Here is a 25,627-nt window from a genome sequence, read left to right as displayed (position 1 = left end):
GGACTGGGGAGAGCAGCAGGTTTAACCAGGGACTGGGGAGAGCAGCAGGTTTAACCAGGGGAGAGCAGCAGGTTTAACCAGGGACTGGGGAGAGCAGCAGGTTTAACCAGGGACTGGGGAGAGCAGCAGGTTTAACCAGGGACTGGGGAGAGCAGCAGGTTTAACCAGGGACTGGGGAGAGCAGCAGGTTTAACCAGGGACTGGGGAGAGCAGCAGGTTTAACCAGGGACTGGGGAGAGCAGCAGGTTTAACCAGGGACTGGGAGAGCAGCAGGTTTAACCAGGGACTGGGAGAGCAGCAGGTTTAACCAGGGACTGGGAGAGCAGCAGGTTTAACCAGGGACTGGGGAGAGCAGCAGGTTTAACCAGGGACTGGGGAGAGCAGCAGGTTTAACCAGGGACTGGGAGAGCAGCAGGTTTAATCAGGGGAGAGCAGCAGGTTTAACCAGGGACTGGGAGAGCAGCAGGTTTAATCAGGGACTGGGGAGAGCAGCAGGTTTAACCAGGGACTGGGGAGAGCAGCAGGTTTAACCAGGGACTGGGGAGAGCAGCAGGTTTAACCAGGGACTGGGGAGAGCAGCAGGTTTAACCAGGGACTGGGAGAGCAGCAGGTTTAATCAGGGGAGAGCAGCAGGTTTAACCAGGGACTGGGAGAGCAGCAGGTTTAATCAGGGACTGGGGAGAGCAGCCGGTTTAACCAGGGACTGGGGAGAGCAGCAGGTTTAACCAGGGACTGGGGAGAGCAGCAGGTTTAACCAGGGACTGGGAGAGCAGCAGGTTTAATCAGGGACTGGGGAGAGCAGCCGGTTTAACCAGGGACTGGGGAGAGCAGCAGGTTTAACCAGGGACTGGGGAGAGCAGCAGGTTTAATCAGGGACTGGGAGAGCAGCAGGTTTAACCAGGGACTGGGAGAGCAGCAGGTTTAACCAGGGACTGGGGAGAGTAGCAGGTTTAACCAGGGACTGGGAGAGCAGCAGGTTTAACCAGAGACTGGGGAGAGCAGCAGGTTTAACCAGGGACTGGGGAGAGCAGCAGGTTTAACCAGGGACTGGGGAGAGCAGCAGGTTTAACCAGGGACTGGGAGAGCAGCAGGTTTAACCAGGGACTGGGGAGAGCAGCAGGTTTAACCAGGGACTGGGAGAGCAGCAGGTTTAACCAGGGACTGGGGAGAGCAGCAGGTTTAACCAGGGACTGGGGAGAGCAGCAGGTTTAACCAGGGACTGGGGAGAGCAGCAGGTTTAACCAGGGACTGGGGAGAGCAGCAGGTTTAACCAGGGACTGGGGAGAGCAGCAGGTTTCACCAGGGACTGGGGAGAGCAGCAGGTTTCACCAGGGACTGGGGAGAGCAGCAGGTTTAACCAGGGACTGGGGAGAGCAGCAGGTTTAACCAGGGACTGGGGAGAGCAGCAGGTTTCACCAGGGACTGGGGAGAGCAGCAGGTTTAACTGGGGAGAGCAGCAGGTTTAACCAGGGACTGGGGAGAGCAGCAGGTTTAACCAGGGACTGGGAGAGCAGCAGGTTTAACCAGGGACTGGGGAGAGCAGCAGGTTTAACCAGGGACTGGGGAGAGCAGCAGGTTTAACCAGGGACTGGGGAGAGCCTCCCTGAGAGGGGCTATATGTCTATATATAGTATCAACAGAGTAAAACACATTAAAGGATCAGCTTGGGCTACAGTAGGGTGGGGAGTGATGATGTTGTGGCCAACACAGACCAACACCAAAGTTAGTGTGACGGACCACAGTGACTGGAGAGGGGAGAGGGGAGGTAGTACTGTAGAATTAGGGGTTAAATATTGTAAATAACAATTTTGATTGGTTAAATAAAATAAATCATGCACGCATTATGTTATTCAAAGGGAAACGGCTCCATACTATAGTTAGGATGTGGGTTAACCCTAGATGTCATTGCTAATACAAATGTGTTCTTAACTGCCTCACCTGGTTAAATAAAGGTTATATAAAATAGATTATGTGAACATTACGTTCGAAGGGAATACTATGAACGTTCATAATCTAAATATTACTCCGGCTGCGTGATAACAAATGAAAATGACAGAGAGCACCAATCTAAATGAAAACGACAGAGAGCACCAATCTAAATGAAAAGGACAACGACAGAGAGCACCAATCTAAATGAAAAGGAAAACGACAGAGAGCACCAATCTAAAGGAAAAGGAAAACGACAGAGAGCACCAACCTAAATGAAAAGGAAAACGACAGAGAGCACCAATCTAAATGAAAAGGAAAACGACAGAGAGCACCAATCTAAATGAAAAGGAAAACGACAGAGAGCACCAATCTAAATGAAAAGGAAAACGACAGAGAGCACCAATCTAAATGAAAAGGAAAACGACAGAGAGCACCAATCTAAATGAAAAGGAAAACGACAGAGAGCACCAATCTAAATGAAAAGGAAAACGACAGAGAGCACCAATCTAAATGAAAAGGAAAACAACAGAGCACCAATCTAAATGAAAAGGAAAACGACAGAGAGCACCAATCTAAATGAAAAGGAAAACGACAGAGAGCACCAATCTAAATGAAAACGACAGAGAGCACCAATCTAAAGGAAAAGGAAAACGACAGAGAGCACCAATCTAAATGAAAAGGAAAACGACAGAGAGCACCAATCTAAATGAAAAGGAAAACGACAGAGAGCACCAACCTAAATGAAAAGGAAAACGACAGAGAGCACCAATCTAAATGAAAAGGAAAACGACAGAGAGCACCAATCTAAATGAAAAGGAAAACGACAGAGAGCACCAATCTAAATGAAAAGGAAAACGACAGAGAGCACCAATCTAAATGAAAAGGAAAACGACAGAGAGCACCAATCTAAATGAAAACGACAGAGAGCACCAATCTAAAGGAAAAGGAAAACGACAGAGAGCACCAATCTAAATGAAAAGGAAAACGACAGAGAGCACCAATCTAAATGAAAAGGAAAACGACAGAGAGCACCAATCTAAATGAAAAGGAAAACGACAGAGAGCACCAATCTAAATGAAAAGGAAAACGACAGAGAGCACCAATCTAAATGAAAAGGAAAACGACAGAGAGCACCAATCTAAATGAAAAGGAAAACGACAGAGAGCACCAATCTAAATGAAAAGGAAAACGACAGAGAGCACCAATCTAAATGAAAAGGAAAACAACAGAGCACCAATCTAAATGAAAAGGAAAACGACAGAGAGCACCAATCTAAATGAAAAGGAAAACGACAGAGAGCACCAATCTAAATGAAAACGACAGAGAGCACCAATCTAAAGGAAAAGGAAAACGACAGAGAGCACCAATCTAAATGAAAAGGAAAACGACAGAGAGCACCAATCTAAATGAAAAGGAAAACGACAGAGAGCACCAACCTAAATGAAAAGGAAAACGACAGAGAGCACCAATCTAAATGAAAAGGAAAACGACAGAGAGCACCAATCTAAATGAAAAGGAAAACAACAGAGCACCAATCTAAATGAAAAGGAAAACGACAGAGAGCACCAATCTAAATGAAAAGGAAAACGACAGAGAGCACCAATCTAAATGAAAACGACAGAGAGCACCAATCTAAAGGAAAAGGAAAACGACAGAGAGCACCAATCTAAATGAAAAGGAAAACGACAGAGAGCACCAATCTAAATGAAAAGGAAAACGACAGAGAGCACCAATCTAAATGAAAAGGAAAACGACAGAGAGCACCAATCTAAAGGAAAAGGAAAACGACAGAGAGCACCAATCTAAATGAAAAGGAAAACGACAGAGAGCACCAATCTAAAGGAAAAGGAAAACAACAGAGAGCACCAATCTAAATGAAAAGGAAAACGACAGAGAGCACCAATCTAAATGAAAAGGAAAACGACAGAGAGCACCAATCTAAATGAAAAGGAAAACGACAGAGAGCACCAATCTAAATGAAAAGGAAAACGACAGAGAGCACCAATCTAAAGGAAAAGGAAAACGACAGAGAGCACCAATCTAAATGAAAAGGAAAACGACAGAGAGCACCAATCTAAATGAAAATGAAAACGACAGAGAGCACCAATCTAAATGAAAAGGAAAACAACAGAGCACCAATCTAAATGAAAAGGAAAACGACAGAGAGCACCAATCTAAATGAAAAGGAAAACGACAGAGAGCACCAATCTAAATGAAAACGACAGAGAGCACCAATCTAAAGGAAAAGGAAAACGACAGAGAGCACCAATCTAAATGAAAAGGAAAACGACAGAGAGCACCAATCTAAATGAAAAGGAAAACGACAGAGAGCACCAACCTAAATGAAAAGGAAAACGACAGAGAGCACCAATCTAAATGAAAAGGAAAACGACAGAGAGCACCAATCTAAATGAAAAGGAAAACAACAGAGCACCAATCTAAATGAAAACGACAGAGAGCACCAATCTAAATGAAAAGGAAAACAACAGAGCACCAATCTAAATGAAAAGGAAAACGACAGAGAGCACCAATCTAAATGAAAAGGAAAACGACAGAGAGCACCAATCTAAATGAAAACGACAGAGAGCACCAATCTAAAGGAAAAGGAAAACGACAGAGAGCACCAATCTAAATGAAAAGGAAAACGACAGAGAGCACCAATCTAAAGGAAAAGGAAAACGACAGAGAGCACCAATCTAAAGGAAAAGGAAAACGACAGAGAGCACCAATCTAAATGAAAAGGAAAACGACAGAGAGCACCAATCTAAATGAAAAGGAAAACAACAGAGAGCACCAATCTAAATGAAAAGGGATTTAAACCAAGAGGATTGGGGGATAAAATGATTTGCTGGCAGAAACCAGAAACCCGTTGGTCTCTAAGAACTGAGTATAACAACAAAGTAATGGCAATACAGAAAACAAGCCCTGTAGTGTTCTGACACGGGAGTCCCAACACAACATAGCAACAATAAGGCTACCTACCTAAAGAGATCATCTATTCATTCTATCAATTAGTCCCATTACTATGCATACAGTACTGTTTACAGCTATACTTAGTACAGTCTATACAGTACTGTATACAGCTATACTTAGTCCAGTCTATACAGTACTGTATACAGCTATACTTAGTCCAGTCTATACAGTACTGTATACAGCTATACTTAGTCCAGTCTATACAGTACGGTTTACAGCTATACTTAGTCCAGTCTATACAGTACTGTATACAGCTATACTTAGTCCAGTCTATACAGTACTGTATACAGCTATACTTAGTCCAGTCTATACAGTACGGTTTACAGCTATACTTAGTCCAGTCTATACAGTACTGTATACAGCTATACTTAGTCCAGTCTATACAGTACGGTTTACAGCTATACTTAGTCCAGTCTATACAGTACTGTATACAGCTATACTTAGTCCAGTCTATACAGTACGGTTTACAGCTATACTTAGTCCAGTCTATACAGTACTGTATACAGCTATACTTAGTCCAGTCTATACAGTACTGTATACAGCTATACTTAGTCCAGTCTATACAGTACTGTTTACAGCTATACTTAGTCCAGTCTATACAGTACTGTATACAGCTATACTTAGTCCAGTCTATACAGTACTGTATACAGCTATACTTAGTCCAGTCTATACAGTACTGTATACAGCTATACTTAGTCCAGTCTATACAGTACTGTATACAGCTATACTTAGTCCAGTCTATACAGTACTGTATACAGCTATACTTAGTCCAGTCTATACAGTACGGTTTACAGCTATACTTAGTCCAGTCTATACAGTACTGTTTACAGCTATACTTAGTCCAGTCTATACAGTACTGTATACAGCTATACTTAGTCCAGTCTATACAGTACTGTATACAGCTATACTTAGTCCAGTCTATACAGTACTGTATACAGCTATACTTAGTCCAGTCTATACAGTACTGTATACAGCTATACTTAGTCCAGTCTATACAGTACTGTATACAGCTATACTTAGTCCAGTCTATACAGTACTGTATACAGCTATACTTAGTCCAGTCTATACAGTACTGTATACAGCTATACTTAGTCCAGTCTATACAGTACGGTTTACAGCTATACTTAGTCCAGTCTATACAGTACTGTATACAGCTATACTTAGTCCAGTCTATACAGTACTGTATACAGCTATACTTAGTCCAGTCTATACAGTACTGTATACAGCTATACTTAGTCCAGTCTATACAGTACTGTATACAGCTATACTTAGTCCAGTCTATACAGTACTGTATACAGCTATACTTAGTCCAGTCTATACAGTACTGTTTACAGCTATACTTAGTCCAGTCTATACAGTACTGTATACAGCTATACTTAGTCCAGTCTATACAGTACTGTATACAGCTATACTTAGTCCAGTCTATACAGTACTGTATACAGCTATACTTAGTCCAGTCTATACAGTACTGTATACAGCTATACTTAGTCCAGTCTATACAGTACTGTATACAGATTCAGTATGGTAGGAGGGAGGCTAACGATCTGTCTGCCCTCTCCGCTACAGAAACGTGTGTGTGTATGTGTGTGTCTGTGTGTGTGTGTGTGTGTCTTTGTGTGTATGTGTGTGTGTGTGTGTGTCTGTGTGTGTGTGTGTGTCTGTGTGTGTGTCTGTGTGTGTGTGTGTGTGTGTGTGTGTGTGTGTGTGTGTCTGTGTCTGTGTGTGTCTGTGTGTGTGTGTGTGTGTGTGTGTGTGTGTGTGTGTGTGTGTGTGTGCGCGCGTGCAAGGAGGGGTTGAACGGTGAAGATGCTCAAACCTAAAAGGAGAGAACCACCTGGCTCAGACTAAACAATCCTTTATTGCTGAGGAGGTGTAAGGGCGGACACCAGGACCATTTGTATAAGAGGGGGGAAGAACAGGCAGAACAGACTCATTTTGTCTGTGTTTAATCCTCCCCCCTTACCAAGACAGAAATCACCACTAAAGTCAACTCTCAGGGGTTCAATCAGAGCTTATCACTGGTGAAAATAGGAAGGCTAGACAAAAAACAACATACATTAGCATGTTTTCAAAAATGTATTTCTAAAAGGATAATAATATTTTCCCGTTAATATAAAAGAATTGGTGGAGCTGGAGCAGGGAGGGGTGGCTGAGACTGAAACAACAAGCTACCATCTGCGTGGCTCCCTCTGGTGAGCTCTGTGGGGTGAGGGCTTTGGGGCTTTGTCCCAAATAGCACCCTATTCCCTACATAGTGCACTACTTTAGACCAGGGCCCATTGGGAGGCCCATAGGGCTCTGGTCTAAAGTAGTGCACTATGTAGGAAATAGGGTGCTATTTGGGACGCAGCCTCGAGGGGATTAGCCCCATATGGTGGAGCCAAACAGCGGGGTGTTTAGAAGTAAATAAATACGTGGATCAGGGATCAGGGAGTGTTTGCGTTCAGCTCAGCGAAGCATTGTGCCGTTTGTAGATGGACGGCTGCTGCTCTCAAATATAAAATCAGTGTGTGTGTCTTTATCCCTGCACTTTGTCCATGAGGTTTGTGTCAACAAAACAACGTGGCAACCGGATCACTAAAGTCACAAACACCATAAGGAACACGCTATGACAGAGCCTCACATCACACAACCAGCCAGTAATATATCACACTGAGAAATAAAGGGGAACGTTAAGTTTATTTTATACCTGTGTAGTAAAACTAGAAACAACATTGTAATTAGTAGAGTTACAACATTGTTGTTAGATATATATACCAATGTACACTATATAAGTAACAGTTTTCCCCCCTGCTCCAAACCTAGACTATGGGGCACAGGGTGACGCTAGGGTCAACGCACTGGGTTCCACAAATCACACCAGATGAGGTGAAGTTAGTTAGACTCAGTCTTCTAAACAAAGTCCACAAAAAGGGTAATGTACTGTAGTTTGAAACATAATCATCTTACCTGGCAAATGGAATGTAAGAGATGCTGTACCTGAAAGAGAAGAAAACAAGATAAAAGAGTGAGTATATATATTATAATATACAGGTATAGTATCAAGTAGTATATATTATAATATACAGGTATAGTATCATATCAAGTAGAAAATATTATAATATACAGGTATAGTATCAGGTAGCCTATATTATAATATACAGGTATAGTATCAGGTAGCCTATATTATAATATACAGGTATAGTATCAGGTAGCCTATATTATAATACACAGGTATAGTATCAGGTAGCCTATATTATAATATACAGGTATAGTATCAGGTAGCCTATATTATAATATACAGGTATAGTATCAGGTAGCCTATATTATAATACACAGGTATAGTATCAGGTAGCCTATATTATAATATACAGGTATAGTATCAGGTAGCCTATATTATAATATACAGGTATAGTATCAGGTAGCCTATATTATAATATACAGGTATAGTATCAGGTAGCCTATATTATAATATACAGGTATAGTATCAGGTAGCCTATATTATAATATACAGGTATAGTATCAGGTAGCCTATATTATAATATACATGTATAGTATCAGGTAGCCTATATTATAATATACAGGTATAGTATCAGGTAGCCTATATTATAATATACAGGTATAGTATCAGGTAGCCTATATTATAATATACAGGTATAGTATCAGGTAGCCTATATTATAATATACAGGTATAGTATCAGGTAGCCTATATTATAATATACAGGTATAGTATCAGGTAGCCTATATTATAATATACAGGTATAGTATCAGGTAGCCTATATTATAATATACAGGTATAGTATCAGGTAGCCTATATTATAATATACAGGTACAGTATCAGGTAGCCTATATTATAATATACAGGTACAGTATCAGGTAGCCTATATTATAATATACAGGTATAGTATCAGGTAGCCTATATTATAATATACAGGTATAGTATCAGGTAGCCTATATTATAATATACAGGTATAGTATCAGGTAGCCTATATTATAATATACAGGTATAGTATCAGGTAGCCTATATTATAATATACAGGTATAGTATCAGGTAGCCTATATTATAATATACAGGTATAGTATCAGGTAGCCTATATTATAATATACAGGTATAGTATCAGGTAGCCTATATTATAATATACAGGTATAGTATCAGGTAGCCTATATTATAATATACAGGTATAGTACAGTATCAGGTAGCCTATATTATAATATACAGGTTCAATCTTGGTTTCATCAGACCAGAGAATCTTGTTTCTCATGGTCTGAGAGTCCTTTAGGTGCCTTTTTGTCAAACTCCAAACGGGCTGTCATGTGCCTTTTACTGAGGAGTGGCTTCCGTCTGGCCACTCTACCATAAAGGCCTGATTGGTGGAGTGCTGCAGAGATGGTTGTCCTTCTGGAAGGTTCTCCCATCTCCACAGAGGAACTCTGGAGCTCTGTCAGAGTGACCATCTGGTTCTTGGTCACCTCCCTGACCAAGGCCCTTCTCCCCCGATTGCTCAGTTTGGCCGGGTGGCCAGCTCTAGGAAGAGTCTTGGTGGTTCCAAACTTCTTCCATGTAAGAATGATGGAGGCCACTGTGTTCTTGTGGACCTTCAATGCTGCAGAAATGTTTTGGTACCCTTCCCCAGATCTGTGCTTCGGCACAATCCTGTCTCGGCACTTTACGGACAATTCCTTCGACCTCATGGCTTGGTTTTGCTCTGACAAAAACCTTATATAGACAGGTGTGTGCCTTTCCAAATCATGTCCTATCAATCGAATTTACCACAGGTGGACATCTCAAGGATGATCAATTGAAACAGGATGTACCTGAGCTCAATTTCGAGTCTCACAGCAAAGGGTTTGAATACTTATGTATATTAGGTATTTCCATTTTTTATTTTTAATACATTTGCAACATTTTCGAGAAACCTGTTTTCACTTTGTTAGCATGGGGTATTGTGTGTAGATTGATGAGGAAAACATTTAATTTAATCAATTTTAGAATAAGGCTGTAATGTAACAAAATGTGGAAAAAAAGGGAAGGGGTCTGAATACTTTCCGAATGCACTGTCTGTTTTGTTAACGTGGGCTGTACACTGAGAGGGTCTGATAGAAAGCGTATCAATACAGAGTACAGCTTTAGGGTATTAGGATATTAGACAACCAACTAACTGAGTCATGAGAACATCCAGATAAATGATTAACCATTTGGATAATATATTCTGGTACGTTTGGCATCTCATTTGAGCATCTGAGCAGTCAGCAGGAATTCCTGTTACATTCTGAGTAATAGGCCTATATTAGACAGTCAATGTGTAGCTGCGTCGGTCAACGGACCGAGGGGGAACGTTACAGGAAATACACTCCCACACACAGACAGGTGTGAGTGCATGTCGGGGTGTGTGTGATGTAATATGCGTGTGTGATGCCTGGTGGTTGCCAAGGTGACGGCTATCAGACTAGGACAGGTATCACACAGTGAGAGACAGGGTGATGTTTATCAGACTAGGACAGGCATCACACAGTGAGAGAGAGGGTGATGTTTATCAGACTAGGACAGGTATCACACAGTGAGAGAGAGGGTGATGTTTATCAGACTAGGACAGGTATCACAGTGAGAGAGAGAGTGATGTTTATCAGACTAGGACAGGTATCACAGTGAGAGACAGGGTGATGTTTATCAGACTAGGACAGGCATCACACAGTGAGAGAGAGGGTGATGTTTATCAGACTAGGACAGGCATCACACAGTGAGAGAAAGGGTGATGTTTATCAGACTAGGACAGGCATCACACAGTGAGAGAGAGGGTGATGTTTATCAGACTAGGACAGGTATCACACAGTGAGAGACAGGGTGATGTTTATCAGACTAGGACAGGTATCACACAGTGAGAGACAGGGTGATGTTTATCAGACTAGGACAGGCATCACACAGTGAGAGAGAGAGTGATGTTTATCAGACTAGGACAGGTATCACACAGTGAGAGACAGGGTGATGTTTATCAGACTAGGACAGGCATCACACAGTGAGAGAGAGGGTGATGTTTATCAGACTAGGACAGGTATCACACAGTGAGAGAGGGGAAGTGCTGGGCTGGTTTAGTGTTTAGTACACACACAGAAGGACACACATGAAAGGCAACAAGGCCCATCTGTCTCTCTGTTTCTCTGTTTCTCTGTCTGTCTGTCTGTCTGTCTGTCTGTCTGTCTGTCTGTCTGTCTGTCTGTCTGTCTGTCTGTCTGTCTGTCTGTCTGTCTGTCTGTCTGTCTGTCTGTCTGTCTGTCTGTCTGTCTGTCTGTCTGTCTCCCTCCCTCTCCCCTGTTTGTCCGTCTCTCCCTTCCTCGGTTTCGGTTCGATTATTAAAAAATAATCACATGTTCGATTTCGTATTTTTTTTAAACATGAATTGCACTATGCATTATGTGGGTTGAATGCTGTAACAACACAGAATAAACCAATTAATAAAAGTCCCATGATGGTAGTGACTGCCCATTACTGCTTATCACTTATTAACCATCATTTATTCACATTACTTTACTTTAATAAAACATTTCAGTTGTGTATATTCCATTTGTTTTATTTGAGGACTTTATTATTTCATTCCAAGTCATCATCTCATCTCTACAGAGCTGCTGTCTATGGTGTCTGACTAAATCACTATTTTAGTAGTTCTTCAAAGTCAATAAGGTATACTTTTATGACTGCTGAATACCAACTATCAATCACTTAGATCATGTATTTTCAGGTAGAGATACTTCGCGAAGCAACTCCTCTATCTGTCTCGATCGCACATTCTTCTGTCTCTTTTACTGTATGTAGCAGGCATAAAATAAACAGACCGGACAAGTAGGCGCGCAATGGATTATGGTCATTGTAGTTAATTATCACGTTTTCTGCGCTACACTATGTAGAATATTGGCCTGTTGGAAACTACTTTCTCCCAACTACATCCACAGTCCGGGCTGATATGATTTATCTCTAGGGAAATGGCGCAATGTGTGCATTGAGCTCACACAAAAAACAAACACGAGGCAAACGTCGTCAAGGCAAACGGTGGCTATTTGAAGAATCTCAAATCTCAAATATATTTTGATTTGTTTAACACTTTATTGGTTACTACATTATTCCATATGTGTTATTTCATAGTTTTGATGTCATCACTATTATTCTACAATGTAGAAAATAGTAACAATAAAGAAAAACCCTTGAATGAGTAGGTGTGTCCAAACTTTTGACTGGTACTGTAAGTATTCAGACCATTTGCTATGAGACTCGAAATTGAGCTCAGGTGCATCCTGTTTCCATTGATCATCCTTGAGATGTTTCAACAACTTGATTGGAGTCCACCTGTAGTAAATTAAATTGATCGGACATGATTTGGAAAGGCACACACATGTCTATATAAGGTCCCACAGTTGACAGTGCATGTCAGAGCAAAAAACAAGCCATGAGGTCGAAGGAATTTTCCGTAGAGCTCCGAGACAGGATTGTGTCGAGGGACAGATCCCCAAGACCACAGTGGCTTCCATCATTCTTAAATGGAAGAAGTTTGGAACCACCAAGACTCTTCCTAGAGCTGGCCGCCCAGTCAAACTGTGCAATCGGGGGAGAAGGGCCTTGGTCAGGGAGGTGACCAAGAACCCGATGGTCACTCTGACAGAGCTCCAGAGTTCCTCTGTGGAGATGGGAGAACCTTCCAGAAGGATAACCATCTCTGCAGCACTCCACCAAATCAGGCCTTTATGGTAGAGTGGCCAGACAGAAGCCACTCCTCAGTAAAAGGCACATGACAGCCCGCTTGGAGTTTGCCAAAAGGCACCTAAAGGACTCTCAGACTATGAGAAACAAGATTCTCTGGTCTGATGAAACCAAGATTGAACTCTTTGGCCTGAATGCCAAGCGTCATGTCTGGAGGGAACCTGGCACCATCCCTACGGTGAAGCATGGTGGTGGCAGCATCATGCTGTGGGGATGTTTTTCAGCGGCAGGGACTGGGAGACTAGTCAGGATCAAGGGAAAGATGAACAGAGCAAAGTACAGAGAGATCCTTGATGAAAACCTGCTCCAGAGCGCTCAGGACCTCAGACTAGGGCGAAGGTTCACCATCCAACAGGACAACGACCCTAAGCACACAGCAAAGACAACGCAGGAGTGGCTTCGGGACAAGTCTCTGAATGTCCTTGAGTGGCCCAGCCAGAGCCTGGACTTGAACCCGATCAAACATCTCTGGGGAGACCTGAAAATAGCTGTGCAGCGACGCTCCCCATCCAACCTGACAGAACTTGAGAGGATCTGCAGAGAAGAATGGGAGAAACTCCCCAAATACAGGTGTGCCAAGCTTGTAGCGCTGTAATCACTGCCAAAGGTGCTTCAACAAAGTACTGAGTAAAGGGTCTGAATAATTATGTAAATGTTATTTCAGTTTATTTTTTAGAAATTTGCAAAAATGTCTAAAAACCTGTTTTTTCTTTGTCATTATGGAGTATTGTGTGTAGATTGATGAGGGGGGAAAAACAATTTAATCCATTTTAGAATAAGGCTGTAACGTAACAAAATGTGGAAAAAGTCAAGGGGTCTGAATACTTTCCGAATGCACTGTATATATTTTGGATAATCGCTCAGCACTACTGTCTATCTATCCCCATCTTCTCTTGGTAATAATATGATAGTATACACTGAGTGTACAAAACATGAGGATAATCTTCCTAATATTGAGTTGCACCCCCCTTTGTCCTCAGAACAGCCTCAATTCATCGGGGCATGGACTCTACAAGGTCTCGAAAGTAGTTGACTCCAATGTTTCCCACAGTTGTGTCAAGTTGGCTGGAAGTCATTTGGGTGGTGGACCATTCTTGATACACACAGGAAACTATTGAGTGTGAAAAACCCAGCAGCATTGCAGTTCTTGACACACTCAAACCAGTGCGCCTGGCACCTACTACCATACCCCGTTCAAAGGCACTTAAATATTTTGTCTTGCCCATTCACCCTCTGAATGGCACACATACACAATCCATATCTCAAGGCTTAAAAATCCTTCTTTAACCCGTCTCCTCCCCTTCATCTACACTGATTGAAGTGGATTTAACAAGTGACATCAATAAGGGATCATAGCTTTCACCTGGATTCACCTGGTCAGTCTATGTCATGGAAAGAGCAGGTGTTCCTAATGTTTTGTACACAGTGTATACTACAATAACATGTTGCTTTATCTAGAAATGATAATAATTTGGTCTGAAAACCAAACCAAAAAACATTCTTATGACAGCCAAACTGCACATAAATGTTGATGGAACTGGAAGTTATAGGTGGAGTTACAGAGATAAGATTCCAGCTGCTGGTCTTCTGCTTTGTAGTGGCTCAGCTTAACTCCAAAAGGAGAACAGTCAGAGATCCTGCCAGCCAGGTTGTGTCCAGGGTAGGCAATGTACTTGGGAGTCAAACACAGCCTTGGATGAGATCTTTAAGGTCAGGGCCCTTAGCAAGGCTCACAAAATCCTTTTTAGAGCCAAGGAGCTGGACTTTGAACTGGTCCCCTCTGGGTGCAGGTATAGGGCAGCCCCTGGCAGAAATAACACAACTACACAATCATTTATATAAGGTGTGATACCCCTCCTAAACAGCTGGGGTTAATATTCCTATCCACCCAGTAAGGCCAGAAGGCTGGTTTTCTTTCATCGCTATATGGTATATGGTGTATGGTGTATGGTGTATGGTGTATGGTATATGGTGTATGGTGTATGGTGTATGGTGTATGGTGTATGGTGTATGGTATATGGTATATGGTGTATGTACCGTTAGGAATTGTCTATTGTCCATTTGTTTTCTACTGTATTTAAACGCCATTATAAACGTGTCCATGATACGGCAACAGCAAACTATAAAGTCAGTAAAGGCACGTCCAACAGTACGTGCACAGTGCACGTCTTCTGGGGTTACCCATTAACTGGATTTAGCACACGCACTTGCCCAGTGGGTCAATCAGCTGGAGCCAAGTCAGCTCTGCTCTCGTTGACACACAACAGTTCCTCCTCCTTGTTACTATGCCGATAAATTACATTATCCACCTGGACCTTTGCCACCTAGGAAATGTGTGTGACCAGACCATCTCAAATAGTACTGCAGTACCCCTGCTATAGGTCTACAACACATTAATAAATAGTACTGCAGTACCCCTGCTATAGGTCTACAACACATTAATAAATAGTACTGGAGTACCCCTGCTATAGGTCTACAACACATTAATAAATAGTACTGGAGTTCCCCTGCTATAGGTCTACAACACATTAATAAATAGTACTGGAGTACCCCTGCTATAGGTCTACAACACATTAATAAATAGTACTGGAGTACCCCTGCTATAGGTCTACAACACATTAATAAATAGTACTGGAGTACCCCTGCTATAGGACTACAACACATTAATAAATAGTACTGGAGTACCCCTGCTATAGGTCAACAACACATTAATAAATAGTACTGGAGTACCCCTGCTATAGGTCTACAACACATTAATAAATAGTACTGGAGTACCCCTGCTATAGGTCTACAACACATTAATAAATAGTACTGGAGTACCCCTGCTATAGGTCTACAACACATTAATAAATAGTACTGGAGTACCCCTGCTATAGGTCTACAACACATTAATAAATAGTACTGGAGTACCCCTGCTATAGGACTACAACACATTAATAAATAGTACTGGAGTACCCCTGCTATAGGTCAACAACACATTAATAAATAGTACTGGAGTACCCCTGCTAAAGGTCTACAACACATTAATAAATAGTACTGGAGTACCCATGCTATAGGTCTACAACACATTAATAAATAGTACTGGAGTACCCCTGCTATAGGTCTACAACACATTAATAAATAGTACTGGAGTACCCCTGCTATAGGTCTACAACACATTAATAAATAGTACTGGAGTACCCCTGCTATAGGTCAACAACACATTAATAAATAGTACTGAGTACCCATGCTATAGGTCTACAACACATTAATAAATAGTACTGAGTACCCCTGCTATAGGTCAACAACACATTAATAAATAGTACTGGAGTACCCCTGCTATAGGTCTACAACACATTAATAAATAGTACTGAGTACCCCTGCTATAGGTCTACAACACATTAATAAATAGTACTGGAGTACCCCTGCTATAGGTCTACAACACATTAATAAATAGTACTGGAGTACCCCTGCTATAGGTCTACAACACATTAATAAATAGTACTGGAGTACCCCTGCTATAGGTCTACAACACATTAATAAATAGTACTGGAGTACCCCTGCTATAGGTCTACAACACATTAATAAATAGTACTGGAGTACCCCTGCTATAGGTCTACAACACATTAATAAATAGTACTGGAGTACCCCTGCTATAGGTCTACAACACATTAATAAATAGTACTGGAGTACCCCTGCTATAGGTCTACAACACATTAATAAATAGTACTGGAGTACCCCTGCTATAGGTCTACAACACATTAATAAATAGTACTGGAGTACCCCTGCTATAGGTCTACAACACATTAATAAATAGTACTGGAGTACCCCTGCTATAGGTCTACAACACATTAATAAATAGTACTGGAGTACCCCTGCTATAGGTCTACAACACATTAATAAATAGTACTGGAGTACCCCTGCTATAGGTCTACAACACATTAATAAATAGTACTGAGTACCCATGCTATAGGTCTACAACACATTAATAAATAGTACTGGAGTACCCCTGCTATAGGACTACAACACATTAATAAATAGTACTGGAGTACCCCTGCTATAGGTCTACAACACATTAATAAATAGTACTGAGTACCCATGCTATAGGTCTACAACACATTAATAAATAGTACTGGAGTACCCCTGCTATAGGACTACAACACATTAATAAATAGTACTGGAGTACCCCTGCTATAGGACTACAACACATTAATAAATAGTACTGGAGTACCCCTGCTATAGGTCTACAACACATTAATAAATAGTACTGGAGTACCCCTGCTATAGGACTACAACACATTAATAAATAGTACTGGAGTACCCCTGCTATAGGTCTACAACACATTAATAAATAGTACTGGAGTACCCCTGCTATAGGTCTACAACACATTAATAAATAGTACTGGAGTACCCCTGCTATAGGTCTACAACACATTAATAAATAGTACTGGAGTACCCCTGCTATAGGTCTACAACACATTAATAAATAGTACTGGAGTACCCCTGCTATAGGTCTACAACACATTAATAAATAGTACTGGAGTACCCCTGCTATAGGTCTACAACACATTAATAAATAGTACTGGAGTACCCCTGCTATAGGTCTACAACACATTAATAAATAGTACTGGAGTACCCCTGCTATAGGTCTACAACACATTAATAAATAGTACTGAGTACCCATGCTATAGGTCTACAACACATTAATAAATAGTACTGGAGTACCCCTGCTATAGGACTACAACACATTAATAAATAGTACTGGAGTACCCCTGCTATAGGTCTACAACACATTAATAAATAGTACTGAGTACCCATGCTATAGGTCTACAACACATTAATAAATAGTACTGGAGTACCCCTGCTATAGGACTACAACACATTAATAAATAGTACTGGAGTACCCCTGCTATAGGACTACAACACATTAATAAATAGTACTGGAGTACCCCTGCTATAGGTCTACAACACATTAATAAATAGTACTGGAGTACCCCTGCTATAGGACTACAACACATTAATAAATAGTACTGGAGTACCCCTGCTATAGGTCTACAACACATTAATAAATAGTACTGGAGTACCCCTGCTATAGGTCTACAACACATTAATAAATAGTACTGGAGTACCCCTGCTATAGGTCTACAACACATTAATAAATAGTACTGGAGTACCCCTGCTATAGGTCTACAACACATACATGGCTCCTAGCCTCCCATTCATAAGGCTACTTCCTGTCCCGAATCCTAAAACGGAAACTAAATAATATAAAAGATGAAATAGAAATGTTTTGATCAAAATGAAACTGAAAAAAAAATCAAAAAAAGAGTAAATCGAGTTTGAAATATAACTGAAACTAAACCGAATTTAAAATACAATTCTAAAAAACTAATAGAAATAAAATTGTATAGAAAATTACAAAACTATAATAACAACCTTGTTCCACAGTAGCAGAGGCAGCAAAGCAACCGCACAGCATTATCGAACCTCCCCCATAATAATTGAATGTAGGGAGGTTGTTATTTTCTTTGAACGATTCATTTGGTCGTTGGTAAACATAGGAAGACCCCACTGCTGAAGGAAGACACAAGAAAGCCTGATTGAACTTCTCACAAACCCACAACAAAAAATCTTGCCGAAAATGTTCTGTGGACCAATTAAACAAAATTAGAGCTCTTCGGCAATACAAATCAGCCCTATGTTTACTAACAACCAAATTAAATAATTAAATCTAAAGAACACCCTTCCTACAATCAAAGATGGGGGAGGTTTGATAATGCTGTGTGGTTGCTTTGCTTGAATGTGCTCAAGGCATCACAAAAATCTGCAGATTATCAGGTGTTTTGGAGTCCAATGTTCAACCCAGTGTCCAAAAAACTAGGTCTCCATTGAAGGTTGTGGGTCTTCCAGGAGGACAACGACCCCAAACACACATAAAAAAAAAAAGCACCCTGGAATGGTTCAAGGAGAAAAGCTTGGACTGATCTGGAGCGGCCAGTGAAGAGTCCAGATCTGAATCACCTAGGGAACCTATGGCGAGATCTGAAAACGGCAGTTGGTGGAAGGTACCCCTCAAACATTGAACAATTAGAGCAGTAAGCTCATGGATGGTTACAATAATCATTTATCTGCAGTTATCTTGGCCAAATGCGGTGTAACCAATTACTACCTCCAGGGCGCCAATCATTTGCTCCATGCTATTTGTCTTTATTTTCAAAACTAAAATTGTAAACGCAAGTTTACAAACATTTAATTGGTTCTGCAATGTTGGAAATAAGGTGTGGTGACCAAAAGTTAAATTAAAATGTCTACTTATTTAAAAGAAAAAGGGAATCGTTTAAGAAAAGTGCAAGGGTGCCAATATATTTGGCTGCAACTGTATATGGGGGTTTCACACACACATTTCAATAGAACTGAATGTATCTCTATGGTTTTACCTTTAGGGCGAGAATCAATCCGTATCTCGGAAGATCCGTGTTATAGCGCAATTGAAATGTAAAGGTAATTTCCGATTGAGCCGACGTAAACGGATTGAATCTAGGCCTCAGTTGAATGCACTGTGAGAGGAGAGAGTTACTTACCATGTCATTGCTAAGAACTGTAGAATACAGAAGATGATGGCCAGTCCCTTCTTATTCCACTGCAGAGTGAAGAGACAGAACGAACGTCACGTCTTTTGTCAAACAGCTGTGTTGTACATTTGTTATAGTGCAAAACGGCAGCGTTTTCCCAAACTGGGTCCTGGGGACCCCAAGGGCTGCACGTTTTGGTTTTTTACCCTAGCACTACACAGCTGATTTAAATAAATCAACTCATCATCAAGCTTTGAATATTTGAATCAGCTGTCTAGTGCTAGGGCTACTGAACTGTTTCAGAGGCGTTCAGATACTTACCCAGAAAACTGCACAAAGAGTCAAAATGAGACAGAGCTGGAGGAAGAAAGAGAAAAACAAAAAGTAAACCTTTTGAATATTGATTCAATTAATGTATTATCTATTCTACTGTTATTAACGCATTATCTGATTAATGTGTTATCTACTGTGAGGGATTTACTTCCCATTACCACTCAGCTTTGTGTGTGTTTTGACTTACCCTAACAGCAGATCAACCTTAAAGAGCAACTGCCCCTAAAAAAGAACTTCTAATTTTCGAAAACAGCCTATGTGGCATCGATATGAGTCAGAGTTTAAATAGGATAACTTAAAAATAAAGTCAGTCTCGTCCAAAACAGAGTTTTGTGAGACTTGTGGTCCTGTCTGCATCAGAACGTAAATTAAGGTTGGTTTCAATCCTGCCCACATGTCCACAGCTGGCAGCACACAGAGTAATCATCAATTCGGAGTGCAGCTGCACGTGACCCGATCGTAATGCCTGTGGTAAATTTGGGTCAACTTTGGATATGCCAATGGGGCTAGTTAGGGACCATCTGTAAATTACACAACGTACATGGGACGATGTGTTAAAATTCCAATAGCTCCAAATTTCAATGACTTAAAAACCTCAAACCAACTAAACATTGTAGAAATGGATATACAAATGTTCAAAGCATTTCATTACAAAACTAAAAAGGTGTGGAACATTAAAAATATTGTCTCATTTAAATTGTGTAATTTATAGCCCTGGAGACGGGCTATCCAAAGTTAAACAAAAACTTTGCCACGGTCGCACACCAGCCGGCTGAAGCTAATTGGCAAAATAATTTGGTTAACTCTTCCCACCTGCGAACACACACGAGACACCGACATCAAACCACACCCTGAAACCAACTCACGTTTGAATTAAGTCATGGCCGCTAGCATTTCATTTACATTAGCATTTCCTAATGAACCAAATCTAAAACGAGGCCAAAACAGGAAGTTGCAGTCGCCCTTTAAGTTGTCATTTTAAATGTTTTGACTTTTTCAGTCATGGAAAAACGAGTGTCTGTCTGTCCTAAACTAGTGACAGACTATTATTCAAAACACATCAGTATTATGTAACACTGACTAAACAAGTGTCTTAAATGAGATGTGATCCAAAAAACATCAGTATTATGTAACACTGACTAAACAAGTGTCTTAAATGAGATGTGATCCAAAAAACATCAGTATTATGTAACACTGACTAAACAAGTGTCTTAAATGAGATGTGATCCAAAACGCATCAGTATTATGTAACACTGACTAAACAAGTGTCTTAAATGAGATGTGATCCAAAACGCATCATACTGTGACACTTTGTGTTTTCAAAGTTCTCTATCTTGAAAACATACATTTGCACCCCTATTTTGAAAGTGGGGATGCAGCTGCTCTGTTTGCTGATATCGGCATGATAGACTTGGAGCAGCTGTATAGAACATAACTACTAGACCTAAGCATTAACTGTTGAAGTACTCGTTTTTACTTACATTGACATTTAAATCACTCTTGGCCAGAGTGACTCACAGTTAGTGCATTCATCTTAACGTAGCTAGATGAGACAACCACTTATCATCACAGTCACAGTAAGTTAAACTTTCCCTCAATATAGGCGCTATCAGCAAAGTCAGTGCTAGTAAGAAAAGGTGCTGTGGGATTTCTTACAATTATCGTTTTATGTAGTTGATTAACTTAACATTAGTTGACTAGGCCACCTGTGTATGTCTTTTTTTTTTTTTTAAACGTCAATGTCATGTCAATAAACTCAATGAAATCAAATCAATTGTTTACAATACATTCACCGCTCATGGACAGACCACGTAAACATGAACAGTATCAGACCAAATTAAAAAACGCAGGATTTTTGTTCTAGGTTAACAGGTAGCTTAGTGGTTAAGAGCGTTGTGCCAGTAACCGAAAGGTCGCTGGTTCTAATCCCCGAGCCGACTAGGTGAAAAATCTGTCGATGTGCCCTTGAGCAAGGCACTTAACCCTAATTGCTCCTGTAAGTCGCTCTGGATAAGAGCGTCCGCTAAAATGACTAAAATGTAAATTAAAAAAATTAACGATAGCTGTCAATGCATGTCACTTCAACAAGCAGAAGTTAGGCGTATTGGACAGCTGTGTATGTGCAGTAGTTAGTTACCAGCACCACACAGGTAGCTATCAACCTGGTGTGTTCAAACATTCTCTTCAGCTGCTTAAGGGGTCCCATCAGGAAACAGGTGCTGCAGACAGATAAAAGGAAAACACACTGGTTACCATAGAAACATTGTCAAATAGATTATATTTCTATGGGTTACACATTCAATAGACAACATATTGATCACACAGGTGATGATAAAAGAGACCTTTAAAAAAAAAAGGGGGCAATCTGGGATTCAAACAACAAAACACCCCACCACTTTTTTTTTGGTAAACAGCTGAGGGATGGGGCTGGAGAAATTTAACCACTCGTAAATGTATAGGGAAGAGCAATTATTGCAAGGACTAACCATCCATGACGTCAAGATGATCGTTTTAATCATGTTTTGAAGCTATACAGTGGTTGTTTACAATCCCATTGTTTACAAACAATGGAGTAAACAATCTTCTATTTTGGGTTGTGATGGAGTAAACAATCTTCTATTTTGGGTTGTGATGGAGTAAACAATCTTCTATTTTGGGTTGTGATGGAGTAAACAATCTTCTATTTTGGGTTGTGATGGAGTAAACAATCTTCTATTTTGGGTTGTGATGGAGTAAACAATCTTCTATTTTGGGTTGTGATGGAGTAAACAATCTTCTATTTTGGGTTGTGATGGAGTAAGACAGTTGAACTAAGCTCGTGAGCCATGTAGAATATATTCTTCAAGAATCAGTGGCTATTTATAGCACTCATTTGAGTCAATAAGCAGATTGCCCCTTTAAAAAAAAAAAAAGGGGAAAAAAATGCTATTTACATAATTGTCAAGCAAAACAAATGCATTCTCATTTCAACAGTGTGAATAGATATTCTGTGGCTGGCTATATACTAAGCCATCTATTATTGCCTACAGCTTATAATATAATAATAACAGCTTGTAGGAACATTACATGGAACGCAGTCACATTTAAACCCACGTACAACAGTCACCACCACGTCACCCTTACATGACCACTCATCGGTATCAGTAGTTTAGTACCCGCCCAATTTCATGTCCAGCTCTGATGGATCGGACATCTTTTTATCCATTCATCACTTCCTCCCCCCTCAGCTCTGGAGAGATGCATCCACCTAACCTACGTCATCTGCTTTCACACAAAGACCCTGCCTGCTACCTATCCATCTAGCCCCAGCGGGCTGAGTGGGACGGTTCGCTTGAGTGCGCTGTGTGTGAGTGTGTGTGTGTGTGTGTGTGTGTGTGTGTGTGTGTGCCCGTGCGTGCACATCTGAGTGGGCTGTGTGATTGCGGAGCATCACATCCGTCTGTCTGTGACTGGTGACGCAAACAGGCTCTCAGACAGCCACGGGGTGAAGTGGAGTGAAGCTGAGGTGGAGGGAGAGGAGAGGAGAATGGAGTGAAGCTGAGGTGGAGGACAGAGGAGAGGAGAATGGAGTGAAGCTGAAGTGGAGGAGGGGGGAGAGGAGAATGGAGTGAAACTGAGGTAGAGGAGGGGGGAGAGGAGAAAGGAGTGAAGCTGAGGTGGAGGAAGGGGGAGAGGAGAATGGAGTGAAGGTGAGGTGGAGGAAGGGGGAGAGGAGAATGGAGTGAAGCTGAGGTGGAGGAAGGGGGACAGGAGAATGGAGTGAAGGTGAGGTAGAGGAAGGGGAAGAATGGAGTGAAGGTGAGGTGGAGGAGGGAGGAGAGGAGAATGGAGTAAAGCTGAGCTGGAGGAGGGGGGAGAGGAGAATGGAGTGAAGCTGAGCTGGAGGAAGGGGGAGAGGAGAATGGAGTGAAGCTGAGCTGGAGGAAGGGGGAGAGGAGAATGGAGTGAAAATAAAGTGGAGGAAGGGGGAGAGGAGAATGGAGTGAAGCTGAAGTGGAGGAAGGGGGAGAGGAGAATGGAGTGAAACTGAGGTAGAGGAAGGGGAAGAATGGAGTGAAGCTGAGGTGGAGGAGGGGGGAGAGGAGAATGGAGTGAAAATAAAGTGGAGGAAGGGGGAGAGGAGAATGGAGTGAAGCTGAGCTGGAGGAAGGGGGAGAGGAGAATGGAGTGAAAATAAAGTGGAGGAAGGGGGAGAGGAGAATGGAGTGAAGCTGAAGTGGAGGAGGGGGGAGAGGAGAATGGAGTGAAGCTGAGCTGGAGGAAGGGGGAGAGGAGAATGGAGTGAAAATAAAGTGGAGGAAGGGGGAGAGGAGAATGGAGTGAAGCTGAAGTGGAGGAAGGGGGAGAGGAGAATGGAGTGAAACTGAGGTAGAGGAAGGGGAAGAATGGAGTGAAGCTGAGGTGGAGGAGGGGGGAGAGGAGAATGGAGTGAAAATAAAGTGGAGGAAGGGGGAGAGGAGAATGGAGTGAAGCTGAGCTGGAGGAAGGGGGAGAGGAGAATGGAGTGAAAATAAAGTGGAGGAAGGGGGAGAGGAGAATGGAGTGAAGCTGAAGTGGAGGAAGGGGAGAGGAGAATGGAGTGAAGCTGAAGTGGAGGAGGGGGGAGAGGAGAATGGAGTGAAGATGAGGTGGAGGAAGGGGGAGAGGAGAATGGAGTGAAGCTGAAGTGGAGGAAGGGGGAGAGGAGAATGGAGTGAAGATGAGCTGGAGGAGGGAGGGAGAGGAGAATGGAGTGAAGCTGAAGTGGAGGAAGAGGGAGAGGAGAATGGAGTGAAGGTGAGGTGGAGGAGGGAGGAGAGGAGAATGGAGTGAAGCTGAGCTGGAGGAGGGAGGGAGAGGAGAATGGAGTGAAGCTGAGCTGGAGGGAGAGGAGAATGGAGTGAAGCTGAGGTGGAGGAAGGGGGAGAGGAGAATGGAGTGAAGATGAGGTGGAGGAAGGGGGAGAGGAGAATGGAGTGGAGCTGAGGGGAAGGAAAGGAAGTGGAGTGGAGCTGAGGGGAAGGAAAGGAAGTGGAGTGGAGCTGAGGGGAAGGAGAGGAAGTGGAGTGGAGCTGAGGGGAAGGAGGGAGGAGAGGAAGTGGAGTGGAGCTGAAGAGAAGGAGTGGAAGTGGAGTGGAGCTGAGGGGAAGGAGGGAGGAGTGGAAGTGGAGTGGAGCTGAGGGGAAGGAGAGGAAGTGGAGTGGAGCTGAGGGGAAGGAGGGAGGAGAGGAAGTGGAGTGGAGCTGAGGGGAAGGAGAGGAAGTGGAGTGGAGCTGAGGGGAAGTGGAGTGGAGCTGAGGGGAAGGAGGGAGGAGAGGAAGTGGAGTGGAGCTGAAGAGAAGGAGAGGAAGTGGAGTGGAGCTGAGGGGAAGGAGAGGAAGTGGAGTGGAGCTGAGGGGAAGGAGGGAGGAGAGGAAGTGGAGTGGAGCTGAGGAGAAGGAGAGGAAGTGGAGTGGAGCTGAGGGGAAGGAGGAGGAGAGGAAGTGGAGTGGAGCTGAGGAGAAGGAGAGGAAGTGGAGTGGATCTGAGGGGAAGGAGGAGGAGAGGAAGTGGAGTGGAGGTGAGGAGAAGGAGAGGAAGTGGAGTGGAGCTGAGGAGAAGGAGAGGAAGTGGAGTGGAGCTGAGGGGAAGGAGAGGAAGTGGAGTGGAGCTGAGGGGAAGGAGAGGAAGTGGAGTGGAGCTGAGGAGAAGGAGAGGAAGTGGAGTGGAGCTGAGGGGAAGGAGAGGAAGTGGAGTGGAGCTGAGGGGAAGGAGGGAGGAGAGGAAGTGGAGTGGAGCTGAGGGGAAGGAGAGGAAGTGGAGTGGAGCTGAGGAGAAGGAGGGAGGAGAGGAAGTGGAGTGGAGCTGAGGGGAAGGAGGGAGGAGAGGAAGTGGAGTGGAGCTGAGGGGAAGGAGGGAGGAGAGGAAGTGGAGTGGAGCTGAGGGGAAGTAGGGAGGAGAGGAAGTGGAGTGGAGCTGAGGGGAAGGAGGAGGAGAGGAAGTGGAGTGGAGCTGAGGGGAAGGAGGGAGGAGAGGAAGTGGAGTGGAGCTGAGGGGAAGGAGGAGGAGAGGAAGTGGAGTGGAGCTGAGGGGAAGGAGGGGAAGTGCAGTGGAGCTGAGGAGAAGGAGAGGAGGTGGAGTGGAGCTGAGGAGAAGG

General features: G+C 42.6%; 1 protein-coding gene across 1 annotated transcript in view; it reads right to left on the bottom strand.

Moving 5' to 3' along the window:
* Positions 1-25,627, bottom strand: part of LOC311128361 (vesicle transport protein SFT2A-like) — a 42,841-nt gene that overhangs the window by 2,204 nt on the left and 15,010 nt on the right. Inside the window, exons 4-7 of the mRNA XM_084160477.1 lie at positions 21,650-21,731; positions 19,501-19,536; positions 19,189-19,247; positions 7,852-7,881 (exon numbers count right to left, since the gene is read on the bottom strand). Of these exons, the coding sequence (XP_084016603.1) occupies positions 7,852-7,881; positions 19,189-19,247; positions 19,501-19,536; positions 21,650-21,731 (207 nt within the window). The remainder of the gene's footprint in view (positions 1-7,851; positions 7,882-19,188; positions 19,248-19,500; positions 19,537-21,649; positions 21,732-25,627) is intronic.

Source organism: Coregonus lavaretus, assembly GCF_964263955.1.
Source record: "Coregonus lavaretus genome assembly, chromosome: 1".
Taxonomy (NCBI): Eukaryota; Metazoa; Chordata; class Actinopteri; order Salmoniformes; family Salmonidae; genus Coregonus; species Coregonus lavaretus.
The sequence above is the reverse complement of the archived record's forward strand: the minus strand, read 5'-3'. Positions and strand labels throughout refer to the sequence as shown.